This window comes from Sesamum indicum, linkage group LG5 (assembly GCF_000512975.1).
Source record: "Sesamum indicum cultivar Zhongzhi No. 13 linkage group LG5, S_indicum_v1.0, whole genome shotgun sequence".
Lineage (NCBI taxonomy): Eukaryota > Viridiplantae > Streptophyta > Magnoliopsida > Lamiales > Pedaliaceae > Sesamum > Sesamum indicum.
This window is the reverse complement of record NC_026149.1, coordinates 3167465-3193400: the sequence shown is the minus strand read 5'-3', so window position 1 is coordinate 3193400 and position 25936 is coordinate 3167465. Positions and strand designations below refer to the sequence as shown.

General features: G+C 35.4%; 5 protein-coding genes across 6 annotated transcripts; 3 read left to right on the top strand and 2 right to left on the bottom strand.

Moving 5' to 3' along the window:
- LOC105161998 (PRA1 family protein F2-like) lies at positions 324-905 on the top strand. The gene has a single exon (XM_011079897.1). The coding sequence runs from the start codon at positions 324-326 to the stop codon at positions 903-905; it is 582 nt and encodes a 193-aa protein (XP_011078199.1).
- Positions 3984-6711, bottom strand: LOC105161841 (tetraspanin-2). The gene is made up of 2 exons (XM_011079666.2): positions 6044-6711; positions 3984-4593 (listed from the first exon to the last, which is right to left on the bottom strand). The coding sequence occupies exons 1-2, from the start codon at positions 6539-6541 to the stop codon at positions 4282-4284; spliced, it is 810 nt and encodes a 269-aa protein (XP_011077968.1). The 5' UTR covers positions 6542-6711; the 3' UTR covers positions 3984-4281.
- LOC105161840 lies at positions 8239-10741 on the top strand. Its single transcript, XM_011079665.2, has 2 exons — positions 8239-8570; positions 8666-10741. The coding sequence occupies exons 1-2, from the start codon at positions 8377-8379 to the stop codon at positions 9957-9959; spliced, it is 1488 nt and encodes a 495-aa protein (XP_011077967.1). The 5' UTR covers positions 8239-8376; the 3' UTR covers positions 9960-10741.
- LOC105161839 (1-aminocyclopropane-1-carboxylate oxidase 1-like) lies at positions 10642-12129 on the bottom strand. Its single transcript, XM_011079663.2, has 3 exons — positions 11963-12129; positions 11648-11871; positions 10642-11463 (listed from the first exon to the last, which is right to left on the bottom strand). Exons 1-3 carry the CDS (start codon positions 12062-12064, stop codon positions 10860-10862), a joined length of 930 nt encoding a protein of 309 aa, XP_011077965.1. The 5' UTR covers positions 12065-12129; the 3' UTR covers positions 10642-10859.
- LOC105161838 (K(+) efflux antiporter 4) lies at positions 16303-25359 on the top strand. Of its 2 annotated transcripts, none has more exons than XM_011079662.2 (20): positions 16303-16822; positions 17594-17637; positions 18682-18740; positions 18871-18949; positions 19060-19121; positions 19228-19303; positions 19472-19546; positions 19697-19768; positions 19864-19947; positions 20184-20252; positions 21108-21185; positions 21343-21431; positions 21961-22057; positions 22136-22189; positions 22449-22544; positions 23078-23266; positions 23346-23423; positions 23612-23656; positions 24601-24690; positions 24963-25359. In XM_011079662.2, exons 1-20 carry the CDS (start codon positions 16636-16638, stop codon positions 24990-24992), a joined length of 1653 nt encoding a protein of 550 aa, XP_011077964.1. In that variant the 5' UTR covers positions 16303-16635; the 3' UTR covers positions 24993-25359. The 2 variants fall into 2 exon arrangements, with proteins under 2 accessions (XP_011077964.1, XP_011077963.1); XM_011079661.2 differs by having other exon boundaries at positions 24807-25359.

The following is a 25936-nucleotide window of genomic DNA, read 5'->3' as shown; positions in this document are numbered from 1 at the left end:
TAAAAAATCGTATTTTTTTAATGAACGCGTAAATCAAATAATTAATTAGGATCCTATTTTAATTCACAACTTATTCAACATATATTCCAGTACAAGTAAAATTCAATTCTCGATTGCTAAAATTAGTAACAAAATTAAAAAAAAAATAGCTAATAAGGAGACAAAGATTTTCTATCACACTTTGATACAACGAAATCAAATAAAAAAAAAAAAGAAAATCTTTGTTTTTTCCCTGAAACTCTGTGCGACAAATTGCTCCTTCATTCTCCCGTTTAGATCCGGCAGATTTACATCTCTTTCTTTCTCTCCAGTACCGTATCAAAATGAGCACCACATACGGCACAATCCCAACCACCCCGCCGCCCTCCGACCCGCCATTTCTCGTCCATGCCCGTCAACGGGTCCGATCCGATATGGGGACCCGCCGCCCATGGAAGGAAATGGTCTCCTTTTCCCTGCCGGAGAGCTTCAACGCCGCCCTCCAACGGATCCAAACCAACACCTCCTATTTCCACGTGAACTACGCCATGATCATTCTGTTCGCGCTTTTCATCAACCTGTTATGGCACCCCGTCGCCCTGATTGTGTTCGTCGCCATGACGGCCGCGTGGCTCTTCCTCTACATCCTCCGTGACGAGCCCGTCGTCCTGTTCGGGTACGCCATGGAGGAACAGGTCGTCCTGGTGGTTCTGTCGATCCTGACGGTGGTTACGCTGATGATGACGCGCGCGTCGGTGTTCGTAGCGGGGCTGGTGGTTGGGGTGGTGGTGGTGGTGGCGCACGGGGCGTTTAGGAGGACGAATGATCTGGTTCTCGACGAGGAGGACGGCGGCGGGCACGGCGGTGACAGGGTGGTGGATTTGAAGGAGACTGCTTCTGCTTCTTATTCTTCGTCTAACTCATAGGAAATTAAAGTGTGTAATGGATTGCGATTGTCTTCAACTTTTGCATGGGAAAATTCTAACTCATACTGAGTTGACGTGAATTTGAATTAATTAGATGTTAAATATAATATACTTGTATGGTAATTAATATATAATTTGTAAAAATTATCAATCACATGATAAGTATATTATACTTGTTTCATAATTACATTTGAGTAAGAATTTATGTTTTGCACGTTGATGCTCTAATTTTAATTCATTCTAATAGCTAGTTTTAATTTGTTGTTATAAGTGTGTGATTATGTATATATTATATTTTCTATTTTAATTATATAGTAATATATATGCTTTACATATATAAAGATTTATATATATAATATATCTATATTAAATAAAATATAAGATGCAACATATATAAAGATTTATATATATAATATATCTATATTAAATAAAATATAAGATGCAACATGATGTAGAATGAAAAAATTTAGTGGGGATTACGTATGGGGACACAGAATCTCAACTTTTGTCTGAAAGAATACAATTTTTAATTAAAAACACATGTATCCCGTGGACAAGTTTTCCAGGGATTTCATGTATCCAACTAGGTAAAAATAATAAATATTAGATGATTCTATTTCAGAACAATTTGAACTTTTAAAAATAATGCTTATTCAAAATGTATTAGACTCAAATCAAATAAAAATTTTTGGGTCAAATTTGCTGATATGTATTTATTAAAAGAAGAGTTTCACGTGCAAGGTTTGAACCTCCAAAAAAAAGAAAAATAAATAAAGAAAGAGATAATTACACCGTTTTTTTTTTTTTAGTTTTTGTGTAATTACACATAAATTTTTTGTGTTTTGAAAATTTACATTTGATTCTCCTACTATTTGTTAGTATAATTCATGAATTTGCTGACATTAGCAAAAACTTGAATGAAAATTCATATTTTCCACAATAAACATAAAGACTTATTGTATGTCAAATAAATCTATTACAACCAACTACCCTTAAAAGGATGAACATGCACGATTTCATATGTATTAGCATTCTCACAATTTAATTTTTTAAATGAGACAGTGATTCAACACAATTTAACTTCCCAAATATCATATTTACAGACAATGGCCATGCAAACTGAACTGTGTTAACTGAATGTCTGCCCCTCGATCGACATATAGCCTCCATCCCATTCTCGAAATGGCCATGCAAACTGAACTTGTCTTCTATATATGTGTACTACAATGCATCGTGTCGAATATGGGCATTTGAAAAAACGATGTGATGCAGGTAGCACAATTCGGGTTGGGTCGTTGAATTCCTCTTCGAACTTTCTACAAGTGGATCATGAGAACAAAATACACGTTAGGCTTGTTGGGTAGCCCCTAGCTAAGGCCCTTCGATACTTAAGTTAGAAAAGCGATCAGTGGAGAGCTAGTGAGATCAGAAAACGTGATAAATACACTTGCCATAATTATTCATAAATACAGGTATTTATTGCGTACGGTACCGCATGATAATGTGCCATGTGGCATCATCTGGTTGTCCTGGTGTCAGGTGATCCAATGGCTGTCAAACAGGCAGGTCAGCCGGTCCGAGTCAGGCAAGTCGGGTCGGGCGACCTGACCCGCGCCTTCATGCGCGGATCTTATCCTTTACTGCAAATCTCTTTAAAAAATAAGGGCAATTTGATCTTTTGGTAGTTACCCTCATCACAATAGCCGTGCCATTCCTCCTCCCCTTTGTTGCACAATGCGCATGTGTTGTTTCGATGGTTTATCCATTGCGAAAAGCTTATATATGTTGGACTGCTAACCATAATATAAATGTATTATGGGGGACTGAAAATAATCTGGTAACATATTTATTGATATTTTGACTTTAAATGAGCCAATATAATAAACTACATTTACTTTTTTATTATATAAGCATAAAGTTATTTTTCTCCATTTTGATTAATGTTTTATAATGAGGAGGGTGTTAGAAGGTTTCAAATGTTGAAGGGTCTTTTTGTTTTTTAATACTACCTTCAGAATACAAGGGGTAAAAAGAATTTAATCCTATTTGATAATACCAGAATATCTATACTTTATTATTGAGAGTATCTTTTTGGCGTCCCACTTAATTTATTTTTAGATTAATTAATTTTTTAAATTTCTTTACTTATTATGATTTTTCATAACTACTTTTTGATAGTTTTTTTTTTGTACTCGTGCATTTTTTTCCTCTAACATTAGCAATATCTTTATTTTCAATATTTTTTATAAATCAAAATCTTTTCATTAACTCACTATCTTAATATTATATTTTGAGTACTTTTATCCTCTACAAATATTAATAATTCAATTTATATAATATTTTAGTTTAATTTATTTTTAAGAATTATACACATCCATAAGATAAGAGGGAAAAAAAAAGCAATTTATCCCCCTCCCCCCTTCCTCTCTCTGTGATATTGCAAGTAAATTACCCCCTATGAAAAGAAAAAAGTAAACCCCTTATGTTTTTTAAAATAAAATAATTTATCCACTATATTTTTTAAAATGAAAAAATTTACCACCCTAAACTCTAGAGTAAATTATTATTTTTTTTTAATAGAAGGATAATTTGTTCATTTGTAATATCATAAAGAGGTAAATTATATTTTACCCATATACCATACTCACTAGTTTTATTGATTTTTGCTCGGTCTGTATTGTGCCACGTTAAATATTATCAGTATTTTTAGTAACACAACCGTTTACACTTTTTTTTTCCAAAAAAAGAGAAGAGATGAGAAACTATATTCTTTAAAAAAACTCAATAGTACATATGGTCAATTTTTGTGTGGAAATATCTGACCCGATTATACGACAAATATCATATATTTATCATTTGATTCATATATAGTTAAAACAATTATAATCAATTCATCGACTAAATTTAATTTCGAAATGAATTTGCCTTTTGGCGTCACAAATTGCAAAACACGAGATGTACGTTTTCAGAAACCAAGAACATCGCTATCCTCCATAAATATTGGAGAAACTGCACATATTCGCATAGGAGTTGACTAAGATGTTCAAAAGAAGGACTGTAACGTGAGATTCCAAGATAAAAGGGAAAAGGGTAAAGAGTAGGGATAGATTCTCATTCTAACATGATAAGCAAGAATATGAACATGTGGTGGATGCTCCACACTCCACCTCCAAACCCTTTCTCTTGCTTTCAAGTCCATAAACCTTTGATAGAATAGTACAAGCTACAAAGAATATACACAAACTCACAAACAACGACACATCAAAAGTCGTAAAGACACAACTTCAGCTCATCGGTAACGCATGCGTGTAACAATTAGTAGAAAGTGTTACGATGTGGAACACGAGACTAAGTGTTGGTCAGGCTACTGTTTAAGTTAAGCCCAACCTTGTTTGTACCTGCGGAAAAGTTCTTCGGTTTGAGCGTTCCTGTATGCGCTGCAAGCAATGAGATAAACCCAAATCAAGACCACCACAGTTATGATCAGTATTATGTTGGCTTTTCTCCATTCATGCCTAAGGTTTCCTAGCAGACCGGCCTTGCAAGAGTCGCAGTTATAGCACAACTGGCTCGGATCGTTGTTCCAGATCGTGCAATCGGCCTCTGCTGCAATGTTAGACGGGCCGACCCAAGTAGTAGGGCTTGAATATTGGAACCCACACATCGTCGGAGGCTTGCAGCACCCGGACTGTAACTCAATTTTTTTTGTAAAATTATAAATGTTACTGTGGAGAGAACAGAACAGAAAGACCGAATAATAGTTATGCTACTAAAGAAACCGCAGAAATTCACACATTAAATTTGAACATTAAGTGTGTCATATTGATCAACATAATACGAAAACAGGCACGCTATGCTGACAGAGTTGGGTGTTATTTTAGTTGAGATCAATGGTGAGAAGTGAATATTGGGAATGTCTTAGTGATGAAATTATGACAATATAAGACTCGAAATGCAAAGGGTCCACCATTAGTTAGAAAACAGAAAAGATAACAGGCTGGATTAATCAATCTGCATCTGCAGTGTTCCAATCAAATTAAAGAGGTTGGTATAGACAGATAGTCAAGTTCCAGCGTGTTCTGTTCTTCACTCAGTCAATAATGCAATCCAAGAAAAGAAAAAAATGAGAGCACTACGATTATCTAACGTCCATAATTCAACCAAACCATTAACCACAAAGTCCTACAAACGACAATAACGAAAGGAGTAAAAGCATAGTTCTTCTTTTTGTCGTCTACAGGTGAGTTTCACTTTTTCCCGTAAACTATGGACATGTACAGTTTGCTCCCTCCAACTACACTGAAAAACAAACAAGGTACTCCACGAACAGATTCAAGGTCAATGCTAAAAGCTCGTTTAATTAAGATTGATTCTTCATATGTACACAACAAACCAAATTTGAAAACGTTTTTCGTTCAAAGATTTGAATCTCAACTCCGGAGCAACTCTATTAGAAAAAATACAATAATTAGTATAATTAGTCCAGTTTTACTCGTGTTTGGCTCGGCTGAAGCTTGTTCACATTCCATTCTTGTCACAATCCAAACTAAGATTAGAACCGCTAAACACAACTTTTGATGCTCGATAAAAGTTCAAACAACTTTGTACGGTATATACACTATCTCCAAATAAAAAAAACATAAGTTTCAAAATTCAAATTTGTCCCCCTCCTTTCAATATATTCGAAAAAATCTTAAAGTTAGGATCTTGAAAAAGAGAAAGTACCCCTTCATTTTCCTTCGTTCCCTCCAGAATACAACTCAGAACCTATTCATCCCACTGAATACATTGTATATTTGTCATATGATATAAATATTAACTAAAAATGGCGAATTCCTATATCGTACCAATTATGCAACCTACATGACTAGTGAATTAAAACTTTCTAAAACATTCCCATTCTAGACTAACTTTTCTATTTTGCCATTAGGTCCTTCTAGTTCTTCAATTCTCATATTTACCCCTCTAATATTCTCACAGTCACCACTCCAATAATTGGCTCTTGGCAAAACCAACACCGCGTTTGGAGTCATCACAAAAGAAACCAACGCATTCCCTCATAAATAAGAAAGAAACCAAACAATCCTTGCGTAACTCAACCAGCAAGCAGCAGCAAATTAGCAAATCAACTTGCTCACCTCAATAGGAGAAAGATGCGCAGCAAAGAAATCGGCAGCGGAAATAAACTTCTGATTAAGCTTCGGACAAATCTGGGAATCCGCCAAACAAGCCCTTATCTTCCCCCAATTATCATTGCCGGTAATATGATCCCTAAGCCAAGACGAGAACCCCTCCAGCCTGTACTCCCGGAACCCCATTCCGGGCACGGGGTACGAGCCGTCGGGGCGCGTCACGACGAAAGCGAGCACGAGGAGCACCAGCAACAGAACTATGAGGATAAACATGCAAACCAAGTAGACCCCCAAAAGGCCTTCCTTTTTCCAGTAGGCGCCAACGAATCCGGTGAGGGCGACAACGAGGAAAGCTATACCGAGGAAGACGAGGGGCCAACGGAGCCAGTGGATGCACTCGTTGTCGGGCTTGGAGGCCAGCCATATGCCGGCGGAGATTATGGGGATGGAGCACATAAGAGCAACGAAGTTGAGGATGGCTGTGATGTTGTTGCTGACTGCCATGATCAATGTGTGGAGAGTATGGGGATGGGTTGGGTTTTAAGTGTGAAAGTGGGAGGCAAGTTTGCTTTGGGAAATGGGGGGAGGGCGGTGGTGGGGCTACGAACTTTCACAAGCCCCAGGGGCCAGGGTGATCCAACCAGAATATTTAGACTGTCAGTAAAAACGGTTTATTCGATGCTGTCTGAGTGGGAACTAGCCGCCTCCACTTAAACATTGACACTTGTTTTATTTTTCTTGAACCCTATACCATTAGTACATTACACTTGTCAAATTATTTTTTTAGAGTATTATGAGCTAGAAGTAAATAATTTCTTAAAAAATGATCCAGTGGACTCAGAACCAATCGAGGTTGAAAATGAACCAAAGGGTCAAAATGATAATAACCCTGAAAATGATGATGACCTCAATATTCCAGTTATGTTGGATGTGATTGGAAGTAATGGTAATGAGTCGTCAAGCCATGTTCGATTTGAACATACCAGCTTAACCGGGCCCACCTTCTCTCTATCCGGTAATTTTATTTTTCAGTACAACACATCTCGAGGTTCCTATCGACTCATACGATATCCCATCTGTTAGTTGGGGCCATCTTTACAACTCAAACTTTGAAAATCTTGAATGTGGCAAGATTTTTAAGAGTAAAGTCCACTTGAAAGCGAGTGTAAAAAATTTCTCGGTGCAGTTTGCAATGTGAGAATATTGTGTGGTTGAGAGCAAATCAAAACTGTGGAAAGTTGTGCGCAAGTATTATGAGGCCATTGGGTGCAATTAGATGCAAAAAGGGATATTCAAAGCCAATATATGATTATTTAAAAAAATAAATATTTTCTACTGAATCTAAGATTTCAAATTCAAATCTGACATGATTTTTTTCTTAAAAATAAAATCCCAAATCTGTATCAAATGCATTTTTTTATAAAAAATGTACGGGATTTCAAATCCAGGTTCCGCCTAAAGTTTCAAAAGTTTTTAAAACACACCTTTTTCATAATTTTTTTTTTATTTTAAAAATAATTTTCCCTTGAAATTTGTGTAAGTCGGATATAAGCTTCTAATACTTAATTTCAATTTTTCATCATTAATTTATATTTGGAAACAATTATTATTATAGGTGTAACTGCAGGTATTAAATGGGTGTACGTCTTTATAAGAAAAACTTTGTCCGAATGAGGTCTTGTCAAACCTAATTAAGTACAGAGTAAGTGTACCACACTTGTTATAATTGATCACTTCCCTTGAACTATATACCAATTACACGACTAGTGTATTACACTTGCCATATGATTTATTCAAATTCGATCGAATCGAATCCGAACTCAAATTTCCCGTCTTTACAGTGGATCGAACCAGAAATACATAAAAAAAGAATTGAACATCAAACAAAAACTTTTAAAACGATTTTATTCTTCTCAAGAGATTTAGTAATTGTGAACAACATTGCTTTACCTGTGGGAATTACACGCCCACAAAATCGAAAAGACTTCTTGCAATAGATTTACTTGGTCATTGTTGGATTGAGTATCTCTCCAGAAGAAATTCTTAAACTAGAAGAATGAAGAAATAAATTCTCAATAATTTAGATTGGGATAATTTGCTTTGTTTTTTAAAATATAGAGTATAATTTATTTATTTTTTTTCTTATAGACGGTTTCCGCTAATTTCTCGGGTAAATTGCGTTCTATTTCTTAGCTCAAAACCTCAATCATATCACATGGGTGTTTAATGCGCGATTTTCCCGCCATCTCTATGTAAGACTTCCGAAATCAAAACCCTAATTTGATCTCCAGCTCCATCTCTTTCTATTCGTGCATTCCGCAGAAGGGAAAACAAAGAGAATGGAGGGTTGGATTCCACTGTTTGAAATTTTCGTGAATTCCCCATGCCCTGAGAGTGAGGCATCACTGTGGTTACAGAAAGCTTTCAACCCTTCGTCGAACGCCAGTCCCATTTCCACTGCGTCTTTCCTTTCACTGCTCGCGGCTCCTTCAGAGACCACTTCTATTGACCCTTCTTCTCCACATGAAAAGAGGTAAGCCCACATAAATTTGTGTTCTTTTTGTGCGTCTAGTTGAGAAGCTGGTTTGTTTTGTGTTTAGAGTTAAGTGTTCATCGTTTAATGAGCAGGGTTATGTGGATAGAAACACTACCGGCTGTAGTTCAGGCCCGAATTTTGTCATTTCTTGCATATGATCATCAGAGATTTTGCAAACGGGACTTGTGTAAACTTGCCAGACTTGTGCTGAGTGAGGGCAAAGGTCTTGATTTTTGGGTGAAGAAAGCTGCTCAACGGCTGCTTGACATGGTATCCGTTACTAATTATCAATGGATTTCTCATTTCAATTTGGACACTGAAGAAGAAAATGTGGAGGACGAGTTCTATTCGCTGCCAGATTGGCTCAGGGATACTGCTAAAGATAGTGATTCAGTATTTACTTGGCTTCCTATGTCATCTGATGAACTAAGTGAGACGATGCCGCTGACTGCTAGCGGAGGTAATGAAGATGATATTTCCATTGATGTGGAGGAGAGCAAACAAGAAGAATTTGATGAAGTGATGCTAGAGGTTGATGTGGACGAATTGAAGCTTGATGACTATATAGCCATTGACGTCGAGCAAATGGCAAAATCTTTGAAATCTCGGCTTCTAAATGTAGAGTCTACTTCAGAAGCTGTGGAATTGGGGAAGGAAGTTCACAAACTTTGTTTCGAAAGCAAACAAAATTCTTTGGTAGTTTTGGATTTGATTGAACCATGGAGTGCAGATGATGAGACTGCAGCAGTTTTAATTTCTGAATTGTCTGATGGAAGTGAAACTTATGAACTTGGTTGGCCAGCTCATATCTTATGCTCGATAGTCCTACCTAAGTTTCTAGTCCTCAGTGAACCAGCTTCTCGTGTACTAGTGATGAGAACAATAGAGTATTGCAAGGCTCATCAAACGGCTGCTGAGTATGCCCTTTTGTTTCCGTTAATTCTACGAAATGAGGGTATAAACAACCCCATATGCGATGTGATTTCTAGAATAATTAAAGAATCCCTGCACCCTGGTCATGTTTCTTCATTCTGCCAAAAACTGCTTTGCGAAGATAAAGATGCGCGGGGATTTGTCTGCCTTCCCCGCCAGCGATGTTTGATCAGTGAGGAATTGGTGTGGACGGATTCTTTGTTTAGTTTATGGCAAAACATCTTGAACCACAATGTTCATTTGACGCAAGATTCAGTTGATCAACTTGTTTACCACGTCCGCGAATCCACTGATAGGTTTTCAAAATCTTTGAAGTTTTGCAATTTTCTATTGTGCCTAGTCAACAAATGTGCTCCCTTTTTGAAGCCACACAAGCTTTTATTAACTGCTGCCGTTGAGAACACTAATACCCTGGTTACCAAATCGATATTATCGAAATTGTCTGGTTTGTAACTTACTCTATTCTGGTAAACTTAAGTGCTAGGTGCTTTGGCTTTTACTCATGTGGAGTGTGAAATTTTTCAAGAGGTCAGAGATCTTGCTCAAAAATCAAGTTCTGATCAAAAGCTTTAAGTGGAGTCCTGTGCTTTCTTACCTGCTTATTTCATAGGAACACTGGTAATTTTCTGTTTTTAGTTTGGATCCACAAGACTTCAGTATTCATCCAAATATGGATGGAAAATTTATCATGTCTTGCAGTATGAAAAACAGCCTTGCGATGATTCAGCTCTAGAGACAATGTTTCTCCTTCTGGGCTGTCCCTCGACCAAATAAAACGTTGGATATTAATTAAAGCATGGAGTTGAACATTGGATAAGCACAAATAAGAAAAGGCAGCTGGAAATCAAATCATATGTTTGGGATATGTAAGACCTGTATCATCTTTTATTCAAGGTCATGGATTTGTTTTGTGTAGAATGAGAATGGATAAATAAGTATGTACAGTTTTATTTACAGATCAAATAAGTATGTGCAGTTTATGTACAGATAAAATGCCAATTATGGTACATTAGCTATTACCTTGTTCCAATATAGGAATTCTTGTGTTCACTAGCTTTCCAATATTCAAAAGATGGAAAAGGTGAATTTTCATAGGATACCTGAAGGATAAACCATTAAGAGTTCACATCTCACAAACTCTTAAATACTTTTCTTTGTGGGATTACAAACGTGAATGCATCTAAACATAACCAGCCCATTACTGAAAAATTCAGTTTATGAACATTAAGAAAAAAGTTAAGGAAGCAGTGGACAGCAGCTTCTCTTGACTTTGACAAGGTAAAAATAGAAACACAGAGATGAAGAGAACTAGAACATAGGAGAAAGTTATTATTGGATATAGCAGGGCAAATATCAGTTTTCTCCGGTGAGGATGCTTGGGTGTCCATTGGCCATGTTCTTCAGGGACTGAAATCTGAGGTCCTTGTCTCCAAACTTGGTCTTAGTATAAAGGTTCAGGTAATCACGGAAGCAGTAATGACTAGGAAGTAAGAGCTTGGGAGCTGGAGAAATTATCGCGTCTCCTGCAGGGTTGTAGAATGTTGCAATGGACAGTCTGTTTCCATCCTTCATTGCCATAACACGGTGCAAAGCACTCTTGTATGCTCCATTACTCAATATTTCCACCTGATCGCCGGTGTTCACAAACAGTCTATTGTTCTTGGAAGGTGGAATTTTCACCCATTTTCCGTCCTTGAAAAATTCAAGACCAGGGACTTGGTCATCTTGGAGCAAGAGGATGATACCTCCAGCATCCGTGTGCTCCCGAAGTCCTCTTATATGTTCAGGGTGCGGACACTGCGGGTATATTGCTACTTTTGTTCCTACAGAAGGACCCCTGCTTCCTGAAAATGCTTCCATTATGTGATTCTTCTCTATTCCCAGGTTCTCACATATGAGCTCTGAAATTTTTTCTGCTACCTTAATCAGTTGATCAATGTAATCGTCCATAGCATTGCTGCATGTACATTTCACTTATTAGCCAAATGAATATATGGCAGTTACGTACATTGTTATGCGTTTATGTTGGAATAGAGCCATCTATTCGACTATCTTGATTCTTATTTTAGTAAATGTTTGGATTGTATCAGTAGTGATCTGTCCTTTGGATGCAGGAGAATAACATTCTCACAATAACTTACTGGAGGTCGCCTGAGAGGCTGGTAAGCTCATTAATGTTAGAACACGGTCGATGCCAAATGAAGTAGGTGCTTTCCCAATCTTTGTCACTGATATATCCACCATTCTCCAAGTTCTTGGCCATCTCAGAGTCATAAAAGCTGGCTTTCAGGTTCTCTTCATAATGCCGATTCACCAAAAGCTTCACCTTCTTCATAAGCTCCACATCAATTCCATGGTTCTCAATCTGCAGGTATCAAACACTGTTATTTTAAGATCATTGCAGTAAATGCTACCTAGATATAACAACTTATAGTCTTATACTATAGTTTCATTACCATAAAGAAACCCCATTTTGCACATGCATCGTGGAGACTTGCCATTGTCTCACTTCTTTCCTCACCCTCAAGCTTACTGAAGTCCAACACAGGGATCTCCATCTCTCTCTCTCTTCCCTCCTCTCTCTTTCTCTCTCTTGTTTTCCTGTTATTGTGAGGGAGATACACAACTTTGTGGTATATTTATAGGCAAACAAGGACGAGGGGTGTTTTTTAATTACTACAAAAGTTAAAACAGTTATAAATGGTAGTTACAAGTGAAGCACAAACCCTTAATCAAAGAAGAATTATTTGGGTGCATTGGGAAGAGCAAGGTAGGTTGACAAGTCCAAGTTCAGGTAACCACCCATCAACTCATTGTATCTAATACTCTGACTACAGATCTATCGTCTGCTTACCAATATAAATCTCTCATTCATTCATTCTCATGCAAGAATCTTGCATAGGATGCTTCTTTTTCACCCATCCCAATATGTCAACTCTTTTGCATGTCAACTGGGCTTTATGTATTAATAAGCGTCCTATCCCTACCGGGTTCAGTCAAATTTGTTCAGTAGAGAAATATTATTATACTTGTCATATGATTAATCTCTTTTATGAAACTTTACATCAATTATGTAATCGTACTATGATCAATTTAGATATAATTAAATTCATTTCAGACTAGAATTTTCCGTTGATCATGTAGTTTTGCTTGAGGCCACTTTACTCCAAGTTGTGGTGCCTTTGATTATGATTCATAGTTTTGAAAAACCAGGTGCAATGATCCACTGAATGGAGGTGTCTTTGTTTAGCAGAGTAGGAGAAATGAACCAAGCAGCTGCTCTTCCAGTGGGCGGTTTGGAATTGACCTCTCATTGTTGTATATGATTAGTTATGATTTTGAAATTAGCAGTCCTTTCTATCAGATATTTAGGATGTGTTGGATACTTTCCCAGTCTTATCTGATACAGTTTCAATTTTTTTGCTTTTGGGTTACATTTAGATTAATAAATTTAAATTTAAGTGAAGAATTTAGAAAAAAAATTTCAAACGATAAAATCCATCAATGTGCAACAAAATATAATTTCAGTTTAGAGTTAAAAACTTTGAAATTATTTAAATTTAAATTTATCCAAACAATTTTAAAAGATACGTTATTAGGAATTTTACAATCCATGACTTTGAATTCATCATTTCAACTGAAATTTTAGTTTTTGGATATTCTAAAATTATATTAGATACGTATCTTTTTTGTATTTGTATTTTAAAAATACTCGACATACATTGTATGGGACCATTTTTAGAAGTAAATGGTTGAATTCCAAAATTTGAGAGATTACATTTCTTCATTTTAATAAAATTCACATGCCGCACTCATACATGGATAATCGTGATTATTTTATAAGTGATATATGGAGGGAAGTGATCATTCTCCGTTTAGAAAGTGTAGGGCTTCCTTACAAAATTTTCATATTTGATAATAAGATATATATTCAGTTATTCAGTACATTTGATGCAGAATGTGGATGAGTAAGAAAGAAAAAGGCAATTTTAGTGAAGATACAGTTGTAGTTTGTGGTTAGGAGTCCAGGAATTGATTCTTTTCCGACTTTCTTGCCGAAATTTCACTCTCATAAAAGTAGGATTTGGCACATGGATTATATAGTCCCTGTTTTTGTTGACTGTTTTTTGTATTTTTTTTTTTTAAATAAGAATGATGAAAGTGATTCTCCAACTCCCTTTATGGAGTAACATTCTTTTCCTCTCATAATGCAAAGAGTCTCCGCGAGTTGAATTTTCTATTCTAAATTTCATTCTATCTTCTGTTTCAATTAATATATACGCATTACACATATAAAGATTACATTATTTATTAAAAAAAACTTTTATATACGGAGCATGAATATGTTTTAACATGCGTAGTAGACAGGGTTCGGTGGGCCCAACTTAGGATTGGATTGACGCAACAAAAAATTGGGATGGTCCAACTCAAATCCAATTGGGATCAGATTAGTCTTGGACGAGTCTCAAATATCAATATTTAGGACTCTTCCAACCTAGCGGTCCTAGACCGGGCTTGTTTGGCGCTAGGTGGATTGGTCCAACTAGATGATTTTTTTTTTTTAAACATGATTTTTATTTTATTATTTTAAGTTGACTATCTTTTTAGGTTTTTAAAATTTTTAGTGCATTAATATTCTTTGTTTATTATTTTTTTTCAAAGTTTATTTAAACTCTTTTTTGGCTTCTTATCATCCAAGTTTATTATTAACTACTCTCTTTTTCTAGTTATAAATTTTTATTATATATCTTTATATGACTTAATTTATTATTTATTTGCGTCATAAAATAATCATAAATTTAAGTAATTACTTAAAAGATACTTCATTTTCATAAAAAATAAAAATAAAATAGGCCAAATCGAGGCTGGATTGGACCTTAAGTCGAACAATAGATAGTTCCTGGGTTTACAAATGAACTCATTGGGTCCTTTAAAGACTACTTTCAGACCGATCATAAATAATCCTGAGTTGGACTTTTCTAGGTTGGTCTGTGCCCGTCTTGGGCTGGTTCGGCCCATTATGCGCGTTGATATATGTTGAATGGAATAAAACATGCAACGAAATTTGAAATAGGAGATCCAACCCAAAGTTTTGGGAAAAAATAAAGGGTAAATTACAACCACCTCTCCTTAGATTTGGTATAATTACAAATACTTTCTCGTTATTTAAAAATTTATAAATACCTCCTTAATTTTAACATTTGTTTAATAACGAGCCCATTCAGTTAGGTTTTTTTTTATCTAATTTTTATGGTAAATAAACTAAAAATATTTTTTTAAATTATAAATTATAATTATATATATATTTTAAAATTTTTTAAAATATTTTTATGACCTATTGCCCAAAGTCGCCCCCTTTTGCATTGTCGCTCAGGTTGTTCTGCACAACCTCACCATTGCCCAAAGGTTGGGCGGGAATGATCCCTATTGGTATTGAGACGCTATTCACAGTTGCTGTTGTCGTGTATATATATATATATATATATATATATTATATGTAATTATGTGTGGGTATATATATAATTATTTGTACATATATAAAAGAAATTTATATTTTTTAAATTTACTTATAATCTGGATCATTCATTGGTATTGATTGAAGATTAATGATTGTTAAAATAATGGTACAATAAGTATATGACTAAAATTTTTAACATCGTCAACTCATTAAGGATAACAAATGAAGGGGGAGACTCTGCTTATTTCGAATAATAATTTTTTTTTTGCCTATTCTGTTAATACAAGGAAGTTCTAAGATAATTTTGCACAATTGAGGGTTTTTTTTTTTATTTATGTAATTACCTATATTTTAATAATTTATAAATACTTGACAATGGCATTATGTAATAAAAAATAACTTTTGAAACTAAATAAAATAAAGAAAAAAACTTGAGAATATTAGAAAATAAAAAAGAAAAAAAACTAGAAAAATCAAAAGCTAGGATGACTAAAATCATTCAAAGTTGGGACTATATAACTTAAGGACCATTTCAGATTCAAGATCTACTATAGTACAACTCTTTAGTTATAAACTTATAATTATTGCTCACTGTCCTTATTATGATTCTCTAGAGTAATAAATGCATATATAAAGTATTTAATTGAAGTTGGCGAAAGTTAGGAAAAAATAATAAATGACTCCTCACACTTATTACTAAACATTAGGTTGCAATAATATTTTTCAAAAAATTGTAATTTTAATCTTGTAAGTATAAAAGTGGTAATTTTAGTTGTGTCTGAATTTATTTTGATAATTTTATTTTTGTTATTTAAAAAAATTTAATAATAAGGACAAAAATGGATGAAATTTTCTATAAATACCCAAAAAGTGCATGTGGCTAGTTTTATTTGGTGCACTTTTCTCGTCATTTTAGCAAATTATGGTCATTTTGTATTTTGTGTGAAATTTTTAAAATTATATGGAGTTTAAGTGTAATTACACAAAATCTCAAAGGTACTAGATGTCCAAATCACATAAAATTTACGTATAATTAAATTACATTTCAAGAAAAAATAGTGTAATTACCCTTCTTCACGTATTTAAATAAAATAAAATTGCAGAACTTATAAAATGTTATTGATAATAAATATATAATTAATTTAAAAAACTTTATTAAAAACATAAAGTAGGAACTACATACTTTTTTTTTTCTAAAAAAATTTATAAATTATTGGCGTCTTATTTTTACGGTCTGTATTTTTCTTATCAAAGAGAATTATTAAATATTTTATAATATCTTATAAACTTTCAAACAATTATTCTAGAAAAAACTATAAAAACTATTAACCAAACGCGGTCTAGTAGACCGATAAAGTAGTTTACGAGGCATCAACCCACCTGAAAGTTGAAACAGGCACCGAATGTGACGGCGCGTCCCTTGCAACCTCCGCCATACGCGTGCACCTTGCGCGTCACCTACTCCAAAATCTTGCTCGCAGATCTCAAGCACCGAGTATCTGGGATAAGTAAAGTGAAGGAGGTTCTTTTACGTAATTTCACTCCACCTCCGTCACCCCTCCCCGCCCATCTGGCTCTGCTAACTTCCACCGGGTGCCACTCTACGCACCCCCACTACATTTTTCCTCTATTCCATCACAAAACCCCTCTGAAGAATATCAAAGCGAGAAGATGCGGTCGCTTTTTGCTCTCCTGATTCTGTTGTTCATTCTCAACGCCGGCGATTCCGTGCCTGATGACGGAGTATTTAATGCTACCGTTTTAAACGGTACGTCTCAGGGTAAGGAAGGGAGTTTTGCTGATATGATCGATCACGCATTGGCGAAAGAGTTCAATGAGACTGATGAACTCTCCGACGGTTAGTGTAGATCTCCGCTAACTGTACTCTGCGCTTTATATTGTATATTTTTAGTGTCCAATTTTTTATGCTGTTTTTGTTTTATTCCTCCTAAATTTTTATGTTCTACTTGTTTGTATTGGAAATTTGGTTTTGTTTATTGTATTGCATGGAATTAGTGACGAATCTTTTGTTTCTGATTGTTTGTTTTTATGCATTTAAGATTTCTTTTATTGTCAACTCGTGGATTTTTTTATATTCGTCTTCGCAGAATTCACTGATTATATTTGGGTAAACAGCTCTGTAAGCATACAACAAATTGTCCATGGTGCAACTTTATTTAGAATTATTTGGCAAGTTGAATGTGAGCCTAAGATAATGGGGCAGATAAATGTCTTATTTTCTGAATATACAAATGCGAATAGCTATCGTTGATTTTCTTTTACCTTTTTTTTGCCCCCCAAGGAGTTCCAATTTCCATGTTTGGAGCTCTTGAATGAAATTAATGCAAGTAATCATGATGCATATATTTTGTAGTTTATTGAAAACATTACCAGTTGTAAAGTTATCTCGAAAGACTTGGTAAAATCCATTATAACTGATGTGGTCATTCATGCATGTACGTAATCTAAATTTCAAGTTGGCTTTTTCAGAATGAAAACAATAAAGAAGTGGACTGGATGTCTAAATTAATGAAGCTGATTAAACTTAATAAGGTAGGATTAGGAGTTTCCACTTGGAAAGAAACCTTGCATTTCGTTTTATTCTTCTCTCTTTTTATCCATTTTGCAGTCAGTGATCCTGGGAGCTTCAACAACAGTGTGGCCGAACAGCAGGTCTGTTCGTTTACAAGTTCTTGCACATTTTGAACATGCTTATATTTGGACTCGTCAGATTTTTGATTAGCTCTTTTGAAAATGGTGGATGCTAGATTGTGAAGGGCACTCTTAAAACTAGTTGCAGATCAGAAATATGGTTGTGGCATACTAATTGATTAGCCCTTAGGTCGTGGAGGTTACTATTTTGTGTGGCTAACTTCCAGAGGGATGTAGTTGCTGTTCAGCAAATGGTTATGTTTTGTTTGGATAGATCTGATATTGTTGCTGCTGGCAGCTGGTATTCTGTTCATTGGTACTCTATGCAATTTGAGTCTCTTTTACTTTTAGATGCCATAATACATTTAGGCATCAGGAAAAGAAACCAAATAATTTATTTGAACAGATGTAAGAAAAAATTCCCAGCACGAATACGCACTTTTAGAAGACTCCAAAAGGAGTGACAAAGATGAATGGTCCCATTTAAGTTGAAAGTTCAGTTGATGATGGCTTATGGTTCCCACACATGTTTGTCAAGTTACTGATGTCGTGTAAGGCGTGCTATACACATATCATGTGTGCGGTTGTTATTCTAAAACCTACTTTATCTCGAGTAATTGGCAGTCTTCTTCTTTTGGTTGGTAGTGTGAGACATGGCATCGATTATCATAATTGTAAGTAGTTGAATAAGTTTCTGCAGTTAAGAGACTATAGGGCATGCGATTTCAGTTGAAAGTGGTAGTTATTGAATATCATCTTGCTTGAGAGATTTGGCGATGTCAGTGAGGCCCAATAGGTTTAGACCACAAAAGATTTGCATTTGGAATTTGAGTATCTACTTTCTTGGCTTGTGTTGTTAAAAAATAAACCAAATACTGCAAAATGTCATTTGTATATAATTGTGATCATCTTATTGTTGCATTACACTCACAAAACTTGATTTAAAGTTTGGAACATTGATGTCAAATTCTCTTCTGTTTCTCTCTGTCTCTCTTTGTCGTTTAAGTTTGCTTCATTTTGTTGCTATGTCTGTGCTGTATCTACTGAAACTTTTCTAATTCGCAGGCAGTCCTGGAAACTGTTGCTAGAGTTAAGCCCAAGAAAAATGAGACCAAAGATGAAAAGTATGCTTCCCAAACTGTATCCTGGATAATGAATAATCTGCTGTTTCAAGTACTATGGTTTGATATCTATTTGTCATCATAAGAAATCCTAGTATGATTTCTCTTGATATCTTTCTGACTTTTATATTAGGTCATTTCAGTTTCATGATGTTTTTAATCTCGATAATGAGAATCGACCTGAAGACACGCCAACCTTGATAGATAAGAAGGTACTTGTTATATGAGAAAAAAGCCACACAATTATTGAAAATGAATGCAAGTGCACATTCATAGATATTTTTTGAAGAAATTGATTCCAGTTGTTAACAATTTTCCTCAGGACAATGTTTTCATTATGTCGAATGCCAAGTCCAAGTTTCCTGTATTACAGTTGGACTTGAGGTTAGTACTCTCAATTCCGAACCCTCCCCAGCCGACAAAGCAATGCGTAGTTTACTTCATTCAGTATTTTATAAACTGTCCAACATTTTTGGTTACTGTTTGACAGATTCATATCTGATCTAGTTGTTGTAATTGTCTCCGCGACCTGTGGTGGAATTGCCTTTGCTTGTGCTGGACAGCCGGTCAGATTACTGCTTAGCTTTGTGCTTTTTCTCTGATTTATGTGACTCTGGTTTTCATTTATTCTCCTTGTTTTTGTGATGCTCCTGGAATATAGATGGTGTTTTCTGAATGTTGACATAGATGCTGATATCCAAGAGACTTACAGGAGTTTGTGGTTAACCATGCAGGTTATAACTGGATATTTGCTAGCAGGATCTGTTATTGGACCGGGTGGTTTTAGTTTTGTTAGTGAAATGGTACAAGTATGTGGCCTGTTATCTTTCCTTTTCATTTGAAGTTGTCGTAGTTTCTTCTTTGTGAATATCTTACTCTTACAACCTCTCTCTTTTGGAGGGTACACTATGTTTCGAAGTCAAAATTTGCCATCTAACTTCAAAAGCGTATGCATGCAGGTTGAGACAGTCGCACAGTTTGGAGTTATTTTTCTTCTTTTTGCACTGGGCTTGGAGTTCTCGGCAGTGAAGGTTAATTTTGTTGTTTATCTAAACTTTGTCATTTTGTTGTATGATATATGACAAAATCTTGAGAGAAATTAGAACAAATATAATTGATAATGCAGATTCGTGTTGTGAGGGCAGTTGCTGTCTTAGGCGGGTTGCTTCAGATATTTCTGTTTATGTGCTTGTGTGGGATAATAGCCTCGGTATGCTCTCTGTTGTTACTTTCTTTGAAATTGCATAACTTTGTATCACAATATTGTTATATAAAGTGTTGATAAAGCTTGATGTTTGATTAACATGAGACTTTGAGTTTTTCTGTATCTTAATACTCGATTATTCTTCAATACTTGGGGCTGCTATCCTTCAAATATTGCATGTTTTCTTGTCAACTTCTTTCATTCTGTTTTAGGTCTAATGTCGTTAAGTGATATCTTTGCAGTTGTGCGGTGGAGAATCATCTGAAGGTGTCTTTGTTGGTGTCTTCCTCTCAATGTCTTCAACAGCAGTGGTATCTAAGCTGATTTTTTTTTCTTAAGTTACTGTTTCGTCGTGCGAGAGTAAAGATAATTCATCTGCTGAGCACTTAGTTCTTATGTCCTTTTTTTTTGTCTATCCATGGTATAAGACTTAAACTTTAACTTAGAGGGGCATGAAGGGTTATGCTATTCTGAATTTGGTTATGAGGCTTATTTTCTATTGCTTGGACCCCTAATGATAAAGCTCAATCCAACCTAATCTAAAGGACTTTAATTATCATTATTGATTACACCAAACTACAACAAACGAACATGATATGAGCTCATGGTCCTCAGTTCAAATCCACTTCACCAAAATAATCATTCCATTTGCTTCTTAGAGACAATAAGGGCTCCTCTTGATATGTGGTGCGCTTTGTTGATACAGATTCAGTTGAATTTGGTGAACAAAAGCATCTTCCAGTAACACGCCAAGAACACTCACTGTCATGCTTGCTTCTGCTAAAGTTTTATATGAATATTGATTCTTTCTTTTAAAGTTCGCAATATTGTTTGATGGAAATCTAACTTTTTGCATCAGTGAAGACTGCCTGCCATACCACTAGCAGCAAAGGAAGTAGAAAATAACTGATGTTATTGGAATCTCACGATTGGCATGTCCAGAAGGGGCTGCTCGTTTTCACTTTCTATGATTGGATATTAAAAAATAGCACTAGAATAATAAAGATGAATAAGTGGTTGAATAGTTCATTTTATCCTTAAAAAATTCTGACCGATTTTACATAATTCAATAATATATGACAAGTAGATATAATGTAACACCTGTAGCATTTTTCTGGTTGTGCATTAAAGCCAACTGATGCAATGATATCATCTTTGGCATGCAGGTTCTAAAATTTTTAATGGAAAGGAATAGCATCAATACACTGCATGGGCAGGTCACTGTTGGAACCCTGATTCTGCAGGTGTGTATCAGCTTTACAATTATCTCTTTGTTTGAAATCCGAGAAGTGAAAATTGAAACGCTTTAGCCGTTAACTAGGATGAGCTTGCTTGTAAGTTTTGTAATATTTAGCATGAAATTGCACCTCTGAAGTTTGAGAACGCGTCTCTGCTTGCCAGGACTGTGCGGTGGGTTTGCTATTTGCCCTCCTTCCAATCCTTGGTGGTTCCTCTGGTGCTCTTCAAGGAATTGTTTCCATGGCAAAATTGTAAGTAAATGAACTTCTAGAATGGTTGTCTGGTGTGGATGCAAGCTTCTAATTGATGCTATATGCTTTATTACATTATGCAGCTAATGATTGTTGTGTGTGATAGATCTGGTTCATTCTCAAATGTACTTGTTTGGGGGATTTACGTTTAATGTTGTCCTGGGTTTATATATGATGAGTTTTACAACCGTTGTCTGCTTTGGATAGTCTGGTCGACAATACCAGTAAGGTGAAATGATAAAACTATTTGAAGACGTTCTGTCCTTCTCACCAGTATATGTCGTTAGTTATGAGTTATGTTTTCTGTACTTTCTCTTATTCCTAGTTGAGCTTATTTTCCATTGTGGCTAGGATATGTTCTGACTAATTCCTGATCAAGCGGAAATAGTTTCAAGATGCATAGTTTTTTTTTTTTTTTTTTTTTTTTTTTGGCATAGTTTTTTTTTTTTTTTTTTTTTGCATATGCTAGTAAACTTTCTTTTTAATGATTTATTATGCTATTTATCAGGTCATTCTTTTCCTTTTTCAGGTTGATAGTGTTAGTTACATTTTTGGCCATTTTGTCAATGTTATGCCGCACTTGTATACCTTGGTTTCTTAAGTTGATGATTAGCCTATCCTCACAGGTGATTTTGTGTTTGAGCAAATACGACATGCGCACAAGGTTTCTGGTATCTCACTTTTGTCCTCTGTAATCCTTGCAGACTAATGAACTCTATCAATTGGCATCTGTCGCTTTCTGCTTGCTTGTTGCTTGGGTTCGTATTACTTCCCAAGTTCTGTTATTAATCCTCTGCTTTGCGATGAAATTTGAAATTGTTGTTTATCAACTTTTTTGTAACTTGTGTAATCTGCCCAGGAGATCTTGTATTTCCATTTTGCACATTGCTAATCAATTCTCTTGGTTTACTTTTTCTGGCAGTAGGACCTATGCAAACAATTTTTTTTTATTGGAAACTTTCTGTCCGCCACAATATATGTGAATACATGCATGTAATGCATTGTTGCTCATTCCAGTGTAGTGATAAGTTGGGCCTGAGCCTTGAATTGGGTTCCTTTGCTGCTGGAGTGATGATATCAACAACTGATCTTGCTCATCATACTCTTGAACAGGTATTCTTTTTCTATGCTTGTTCTGTGTTCTCGTATTTCCTCCCTTCTCCATCTTTCATTAACACGTGTGTGTGCCTGCATGTAAGGCCCTATAATTATTGTTGGAATTGGATTCCATTACATTTTCATGACTATGAGTTAATAAAATTGGCCTGGGAATGCTTAAGCTTTTTTTCCCCCTTCTTTCTGTGAACTGATAGGAGGCCTTATACACCTGCTTTTGCTTGAAAGCCAATGGCTGATGTGTTATTGCTCTTCTGAGTGAAAAGTCCCAACTGCAGTAAGCAGGTTTGGCTGCTATGTTAGTTGATACTGGGCTCCTGTAAAAAGGAGAAAGAAAGATAAGAACAAAAGTTCCCTGTTAGGAAATTTGATCTGTATGAAGCATAGCAGAGGGTCGTATTAATGGAGTTAATTTACTGTTCCCTATTATTAAGTATATAACATTTCATGTACTTTGGTACTAGGAATTGGACAGTGTTTGTTTGTTACTGGACAAAGGGAATTCTTATCTGGAACTCATTGTTTTATAGGTGGAGCCAATCCGGAACTTATTTGCTGCCCTTTTCCTAGCCAGTATTGGAATGCTTATTCATGTTCATTTTCTTTGGAACCACATTGATATTCTGCTGGCAGCTGTTCTATTGGTGATTGTTGTAAAAACAATCGTGGTCACGTTGGTCGTGAAAGGATTTGGCTACAACAATAAGACTTCAGTTCTTGTATGTATTGTCTGTATTTTTGAATAAAATCTTAGTTTGCTGTCTTTGAACAGCTAACTTGGTTATGTGATACATATAGGTTGGAATGTCTCTTGCACAAATTGGAGAATTTGCTTTTGTTCTTCTTAGCCGCGCGTCAAACCTGAAGCTGATTGAGGTATTGCTTTGCTTCTGAAGTTGTCTTCAGTGCAAAGTGAAGCAAAATCTGCATTTTCACACTAAGGATCACTCTTGTTTATTTCTTAATATTCAATTTAAGTATTTTTATCTTGATTGGTTTTGGTTCTGTTGCGCTCCTGTGATTTGCTGAGATGGACCACTAATCGAAGGTGATATCTTTGGCAGGGTAAATTGTACATGCTTCTTCTTGGAACGACAGCTCTCAGTCTGGTATGTGCAGTACTCTGTAGGCTCTCATACATCATTTCAATCTGGAGAAATGGTATTTGTTTGGTCCTTCACTATGTTGCCTGCATCTTGTGATGACTTCATGCTAAGATAATTCTAAGAATATGTTCTACATTGTATATGACATCCAGAAAATCTAGCCATTATGTGGTTGCGTAGCATTTATATTTATCTAAAATGGGAGGAATAGTAACTTAAGAATTTGCAATCCATGTGAATCATATGGGATGAATGTTGCCAGTTATCAGATAACCAGATCTGCCCTTGAGATATGTAACAATTCCCACAAAGCAGAATATGCTGCTGATGGCTCTTCCATATTAGAATTTGAGCAGGCAGAGATATGGTTGATGTATAAATGTTTGAATCTCTTGAAAACTATCCATCTGTCCGACCTCTCAAAATTTGAAATACTCTTCCTTGCTATATGTTAAGACTGAGCCTTCTTCCAATGGCAATTAAGCCAAAACCTTTCTGAAATATCAAAGAGATTTTTTACATTTTCTGAAACTTTATCTTGGATAAAATCCCTTGGGGCACCTATTACTCAACTAAGAGTATTGAGTATGAATGACACATTGCACTTGCTTGCCACTAAAAGATTCTTAATTTCTTCTTTTTCAGTCAAGTATACCAATTGACTTTTATCCAATTTCAAATCCTTTTGTACATCAAAATTCATTTATTACATACAAGGAGAAATAAGAGAAAAAGTGAACATTTGATTTCTGTTCGTAATTAAATCACAATTACGCCTAAATGGTTACAGTGCTGGAAAAACCCTAATTAAGTTGGTAAATGTTCGTTTTACCATTGTTTTAAATTGCATTTTATGCCTTTTCTTGATCTATGTTGTACATGAAATTTTCTCATACTTTTGATTAATATTTTGCTTGTTGAGGTGTGCTCATAAAGATTCTGTGCAGGTAACCACACCATTATTGTTCAAGCTAATACCTGCAGTAGTACGTCTTGGAGTGCTATTACGGTGGTTTTCTCCTGATTCGACACACGAGGTAATCTTTTGTCTTATATAGATGTATAAACTTGATTTGATAAATTCTGTAGATGGTTTTTCCCAAGTCTGTCTGGGTAGAGTTTTGAGGTTTCTTGAATATTATTTTCTTCCCAGATCGGATTTAGAGGAGATAGTCTGCGTGCAGACACTGCTAAGCATATTTCTTTGATGGTCCAAGGCTCTCATGATTCATGATAATAATAAAATATATGAACCAGAACTGCAAATATCGCACTTGACCTGATGGCCTTCTTATGCTCTGGGGGACAGGTGTTTAAGAGTTCAAAGGAGGTCGACTGATACTGAAAGTTGTAAAATGTTATAAAGCTCCCTATGCTCCAGCAACATGAATTGAGAGAGTTTGATGCAATGACTAGGATTTCAGAACATAGCACTGCAGATATAAATACTTATTGCAATAGTACGGAAGAAGTTTATACTGTAAATCTCCCACAGCAATCATTTCTTTTTCCTCCCTTAGTCATACTACATTACAACTTTGAAATGACCAATCAGCTTGTCAAATGGATAGGTGTACATTTCTGTATAATAGTCCCACATTGTATAAATTTCCAATTTTGTTCGATTCCAACAAAGTAACCCTTCTTTTGTAGCGAAATAGCATTGCTGCGTCTCTTGTAGATTTACGGTACTCGTTTGTGCTCTAGCCTGGAGAGTGTAACACTACAATCTCTTCTATTATAATTCTGTGACATTCTATGTGGCAGACAGTCACGCAGAACTAAAAACAGTTCTTTCCATCCATATTGGAAGATTGTTTCAAAAAATTCAGTCCTCTGTGCAGAAAGATACTTGAGAAGTATATTTTGTACAACTATGTCCCTAACACAGTGAAAATTAAAACAAAAGCATTGATGCACTATTTGGTCACTTGGTTGACAATGAACAGTGTGGATTGAGAGTGATTGTTGTGTTTTTGACTTGTCTTTTGCTCTCACCAATTAGTCCTTTGATACATACCAGGCTGTCTTGTGGACAAAGCTTTGAATTGAATATATCAATCTCTCTATATTACTTTTTCTTTTGGTCTGATAGGGTATGATTTATTGTGTATAAGGTATTGTCCTATTCTATGATTTTCTGCTTTACAAGCAGATCCTATATACAATGGCATAAGGCCAATAACCTTGAAATAGAATAGCCCAGAAGGAGGCAGTTTGTTTCTTCCAAGTACCAAGGACAAACTTTTTGTCTTACTCTTTGCCTTTTATTCTTGGGTGGTA